General features: G+C 32.3%; 1 protein-coding gene across 9 annotated transcripts in view; it reads right to left on the bottom strand.

Moving 5' to 3' along the window:
- The window catches only part of ANKRD17 (ankyrin repeat domain 17), a 203,159-nt gene that overhangs the window by 64,790 nt on the left and 131,781 nt on the right, over positions 1-6,588 (bottom strand). For 8 of the 9 annotated variants that reach the window (XM_004383318.2, XM_004383316.2, XM_023737784.1 and 5 more), the window contains one exon: positions 2,928-3,076. In XM_004383318.2, coding sequence (XP_004383375.1) covers positions 2,928-3,076 — 149 coding nt within the window. The remainder of the gene's footprint in view (positions 1-2,927; positions 3,077-6,588) is intronic. The other variant, XM_023737779.1, reaches the window with a different exon arrangement.

The following is a 6,588-nucleotide window of genomic DNA, read 5'->3' as shown; positions in this document are numbered from 1 at the left end:
GCTTTTGTTACATAACAGCACCGTAAAACCAAAACCAAACCGATTGCCGTTGAGTCAATTCTGACTCACAGCGACCCTACAGGACAGAGTAAGGAAGTATATGTGAACTGCACACGTTTAAGTTATTATTTGTTAGATAAATAAACGAAAGATTCAAGTATTAGAGAATGTTTAATCATTCAATTCACAAGATGAATCTTGGTATCTTGGAATTTTTTCATGATCATCACTAGTCTGTTATGGCACAAAGTACTGTCACACATAAACCAAAATATCCCCATTAGGACAGATCTCATAGAATTTTTATTCTAGTATCTAGAAAAAATTTCAGATGGATTGAGTACAAGCGGATGTTCTGTTCGATATCACAGAAACTAGTAAATTGAAAATAAAATTAACATGAAAAATTAAAAGAGAAAAAATGGTGAACAATTGTTCCTGAATATTTATTTGGTGAACAATTGTTCCTGAATATTTATTTTGTTATTATTTTCCCGAAGCTGGAATTTTTTTTTAACTTTTTTTTTTAATTGTACTTTAGATGAAGGTTTACAGAACAAACTAGTTTCTCATTAAACAGTACACATACTGTTTCGTGATACTGGTTACCCGCCCCATGACATGTCAACACCTTCCCTTCTCGACCTTGCATTCCCTATACCAGCTTTTCTGTCCCCTCTTTTAACTTTTTTCTTCTTTCAAAGCAGGAACTTTTTAATGTCTAAAGCCAATGACACAGTGGGCTCAAACACAGCAAAGACTCTGAGGATGGTGCTGGACTGCGCAGTGTTTCCTTCTGTTATACTTAGGATCACTACGAGTCGCAACCGACTCAACAGCACCTAACAACAACAAACTAAGCAATTATAATAAACTCCATGGAAAGTAGTGTAACTCATATTAAGTTAATCCAACAAATGGAAAACCTAATTGTATAGGCCAGATAAAGAGGGAGTAGATTTTTAAGGATCCAGAGTCAGGTCATTTTAAACAAGCATTACAACTGAGTTTAAAATGCAATTTATCTAAAAAAAAATATTTATATGTAACTTTTCAGAAACTAATCTATAATACAATGAGTATAGTTGATTTATATAGTTGAGTACTACAGTGAAGTAAAATGATTTAACCATCACTATATTAAACAATGAAGCCCTGATGGCGCAGCGGTTAAGAGCTATGGCTGCTAACCAAAAGGTCGGCCGTTTGAATCTACCAGCGGCTCCTTGGAAACCCTACAGGGCAGTTCTATTCTGTCCTATAAGGTTGCTATGAGTCGGAATCGACTCGATAGCAATGGGTTTTATTAAACAACAAAATCATGAGCATGCTTGGAGGAACTTTCTCTGTGACTGTTTTCTTTAAAAAGAATTGCTTTTATATTTTGGTGAAGTGTTTACTTTTGCATGTAGATCAAGTCTTGGTCCCACAAAAATTAGAAAACATACTTCTGGCCAAAATACAGTTTCATAGCAAAAAACTGGGGGAGTATAATGAAAATCCAATGCGAAGTTCAATTCAATTCTCCAATGTTAGCAACGTTAAATATAAATCATTGTGGTTTATCAAGTGAATGCCTGATATTTTAAAAAGAGAGTATAGCAAAGTAGTTAAGAATGGGGCTTTGGAAGTCAAACAGACCTGAGTTTGAATTCCAGCTCCACCACTTCATAGCTAAATGAAGTGATCTCTCTTATCCTTACTTTCCTCATCAGGGAAACAGGTGATTCCTGTTCTGAAGATAAGATTAGAGAATTCCTTAAAAACCATCCCTGACATATTTTAAGTGTTCAAAAGAAAATGTCAGCATATATAAAGTAACAGATATTTGGGAAGCAAGTAAGAACAGAAATGAAATTCCTTTTTCACAGTGTTACCAAGAAACATTTTTAATAAAAAAGAGTTTATACTCATAGGTTAAGAGTACATGACCTTAATAACACACACATATATACATACACACACTCTTACTTTTCCTGAAATGCAGGTTTATAAGGACCTGGTCATTTATAAAACTAAGAGTTTTCTAATGCACTTTGTCCCCCTAGCTAATAATCAAAAAATGAAAACTAAATAAACTGCAAACATTTCTCAGTACTGAAGAAGGCTATATACCTCTTCCAGGCTAGGCCTCTTAGGTCTTTCTTCAGGGAAAAAAAAAGAACCATTCTCTCCAATTTCACTTTTGCCCTAAGATTTCATGGTAAACTCATTTAAAAAACAAATAATTTATTTAATAGCTCTCAAGCTTTCTAAACCTTAATTTAAATAGCGTCATTTCTCCCCCAGATTATCTCTTCAGGTAATCTAAAGAGATAAAAAGTGCTTTTCATCCCCTAGGAATCCTTTAACAGTTAAATTCTATAGATACAAATACATTAACAGTTAAATTCTACAGATACAAATACATAGACTCATATTACATATTTCAATCAGCAAGACCAGAATTTTCAAAGACAAAATAAATGCACTTATGTATATATGATACATAAGAATAAAAAGTCTATAAATATTAGTCTTTTTTCTTTTGTATGTCATCCATTACATATTTGAAAACATACCTTCTAATTTAAGATTAGAAGAACATATATACTAATCTTAAACAAATTATTCCTTTTTATACCTTCTTCCAAACTAGAATAGGGTTTAAAAATAAATAAATAAAAGATGACCCTGGAAATCAGACCATTGCATCATACTTATCAGTAATACTGTGTATTTAGGTTTTCTTTTTTTTTTTTTAAATGTGGACTTTAATTCATTTATAATTGTGGCTCATGTCTGCAAGGAGATAAAGCAGTAGATCATTTAAAGATGATAAAGTCATTTAAAGGGAATAAAGATGACTTAAGTCACTGAATGTTAACACTACTCTTATGATGGTACAATTCCAGTTAAAAATCATCTCTCCTGAATTTGGGGCTTACCTGTGCATCAATATCAATGGCAGGGTAGATAGGAAGCATGGCTGAAGGAGAGATGATAGGACTTGGAGTTGGAGTCTGAGGTTGGGAAATGGAAGCAGCGATACTGTGGGTAGGAGTGTTGGACATTGCAGATGCTCTTCCACTGACTGCTGTTGAACAAAATAACTGCACTTAATAAGGATGAAACATAGTTAGGTAACAGTAAGAATTAATTATTATAAAATATTTAAAGACTTTCAAAAACAGTATCTCTACAGGGAGACTGCCATAGCACTAACAACTCATTTTCCTAGCTTTTTTTGATTTTGGATGATAGTCCAAAATTAAAACGTACACTGAGAGTAACCCATTTCCTAAATAACCATCTGTTTGAAAAACAAATTCCCTCTTAAGCTATGTAGTCACAAAATCTTAATTCAAAAGAACTGAAAATAAAAATATATTCACATATTAAAATCAAATATAAATGCAAATGGAAAGCTGTCCATTATATCTTCTTAATTAGAAAAAGAATAGAAGGTAAAACAGTTTAAGTTCAGAAGAGGAAAAATGTGACTTTTTAACTTGCCAATTTCACACCTTATATTCTAGAACTAATGAAAGTAGTATCACCGTTTGGAAGGGGAGAATTCTGTTACCTAACCATTTAAAACACCTCCTACTATTTTACTAACTGTGGATTTGAGGAAAATAATATTCTGTATCGTAGCCCTCAGTATGACAAGATATCCATATACAAAGATTTGATCCTGACACAGAAATGTGGTTCCTCACATGAAGGACTACTCTGAGGGGGGTAACATGTCCACCAATCCAGCAATGACACTGACTTCAAGGACAAAATTTAAAAATTAGGGCAGAAATAAATGTATTCACATAATCATCTTTCAAATATGGATTATTGTTAGTTCTTCTATGTATGATTTTGCCATGATATTGTTTCCAACAAAATATGCAACTTAAGAAGGGGCTAACTGGGTCAGTACTCAAAGTGGGAGAATTCCAAAGGTGGTGGCATACAATATACTGTAGATTCACTTGAGGGTACTTGTCCCTCATCAACTCACTTCTAGAATTGATATGTGAATGTCATTCCATTTTCCCCATTATAGTATTAAAGTATGGGCATTAATCTTTGAATAATCAACAGTAGTGTGGATGTGTGTTACCAACAAAGTTATCAACTACATCAGACAGAAAACAATCATGATTCACAACTGGATCTCAAACTAGCAAATCAGCAAAAGAAGTTATGATCCTGCCAAGAACAAAACTGAAATTGATCTTGGTTATAACAATTATAAACATGATTGCCAAATTAAGAAATCTATTTTACATGAAATCCTTAGTTCAGGCACAAACATACACTATACATTATAGCAACACACATTCTGTAATTATACATTCTTAAGTCCACTTAAAAGCCAAAGGAAAAACAAAGAAGGAAACAAAACAAAACACTGAATTCTTAGAGGTCCCAAACAATAGAAAAGGGCACGTACTAATATACTAAATTGATCATCTAATGACCTTGATATTGTTACTCCATATTGATAGCTTTATATGTTAAGAAAAGAATCAAGGTAATCATATCAAATCTAGAGTTCTAAAATAGACTCCAGATTCTTCTTTGATTGGATTTACACAAACGTAAACGCTAAATACAAAATGCAGCTTAAACAGGATGTCCAAAGCACTGATTTTTATTTTATGACAAGTAAAAAATCCGAGCTTTACTGTTAAATGACTAAATTATTTTTGACATTTCAATGGGAATAATTTCTTTTAAATCTACTAAAATTAGAGAATTTTCTTACTTTGGTCAAATTGGTTCTTACCACCTTATCTGAAAGGAGACAGGAAAAATCAATTTCCCTATTTCACTTCCTTTGGGGTACCTATGAAATAAAACTGAATAACTACATCTGACACCCATACATTCTCTACAATTAAAAGAAACAACTGTAAATATGTAGGTACCTGAAGAAACTCTGGTACCTTTGTACGAAGTCATTTTAGGGTTAGATTTTTAGAGAGGGAGAACCACATGCTCAGAAAACTTTTAACATAAGAAAGGGAAACTTGAGACCACAGCAAAGGCAAGGTGTTAAAATTGGTTGAACAGGAAATTGATTTTGCTTTGGCAAGTAGGAAGAACAGGGAAGGCAGAAGATTTTGGCCAGCCAAATACTAGAGAAAAGAGATGGAACTTTAAGACAGCAAGCTAACAAACGGGAGCTAAGGAATAAACAGCAAAGGCTACCCTGGAGGAAGGGAAGGAAGAATATGAATCTAATAGGCTATAATGAATTAAGAAACCCAAAGAAGGGAATGAAAATGGTTATTCGTCAACTGAAAGAGTAAGTATTACCATGGACGTTTAAAGAACGAGGCCTTGGAAGTAAGTGAGTTTTTGTGTATGTGTGTGCACCTACACATGCATGCTAAGAGGGATGAGTTCCAGGTAGGTAGCTGGATGTTTTTATCCTATTCTTCTGGCCCTCTCTCCTCTCCTCATATAAATGAGCATAGTAAAGAAATAAAGTATTTTTATATTATGACAAGTATGTCATATTTCCTGAAAAATTATGTGATTTTTAAAAAAAATTTTAATGTGAACGCTTGGAACAAAGATACATAGAATTGTTTTAGTTTGTTATATGTGTCAACAGAAAAGCTACTTTAAACCCTTTTATAATTCTAATCAGCATAAAAATTATACAACTGACAAATATTGTTGACAGCTATCCCCACACACATCAGGTAAACTTTGACACCATATCAAAAAGTCTAAAAACAATCACTGGTATGGAATGTGCACTGTTCGTTAAAATGGATAAATAACTACACATTGTTTGGTAGTCTCAGTGACATAATAGAAAGGGCAACATTACATCTAGATTAACAGCCATGGAAGTAATATCAAATTTGGGATTCATGGCTACTATGAATTTAATTTTTTTAAACTTCATTCCCAAATATTATAAACAGCTAATGGTGATTAGTAGTAGTAATTCTCAAATCAATAGAAAAATTGTATACTTTAGCAATATAAGAACCTTCACAGATTTACCATTAATGATTAATAGCATTTTTTCCAATGTAGGTATTTCACCAGCTATTCATTTCACATATTACAATCTAGCTGATACTAAAAGAGGACTAAGATACTTCAGACAAATCTACAAGATCTGTCTCATTAACCAATGTCTTAGCTTCTGAATGCTAGCTAAATATCTAACCACTAGACAATTTAGTTTTCTCTTACTCCTTTAAAAGATGAAAGTCCAATTACATACATAATCTCTTTATAACATGTAATGCTACTGAAACATAATTTTTTAAATTTTAAAAATATAATTTTAAAATTACATATAAACAAAATAATAAAAGAGGAAGAGATCATATGAAAAAAAATTTGGAGGGTAATCTAATAGATAGGAAGAATTCAACTTTCTCGCATTAACTTATGACTTAATAACCATTACTTACTTTACTATGATATACTTTAGAAGGACAAACTAATTTTTTTTTAAAGAACCAAATGAGGATATTTCTAAAATTATCAAAATCCAATTACATTTACTTTCTTTGTTTTTCCTTTCCCTTCCTTTTCAATTTTTTTTTTAAATGAAGCAAGTTATCCTTCTCAGTATAGCAT

Source organism: Trichechus manatus, unplaced genomic scaffold, assembly GCF_000243295.1.
Source record: "Trichechus manatus latirostris isolate Lorelei unplaced genomic scaffold, TriManLat1.0 scaffold00108, whole genome shotgun sequence".
Taxonomy (NCBI): domain Eukaryota; kingdom Metazoa; phylum Chordata; class Mammalia; order Sirenia; family Trichechidae; genus Trichechus; species Trichechus manatus.
This window is presented reverse-complemented; position numbering and strand designations above follow the sequence as displayed.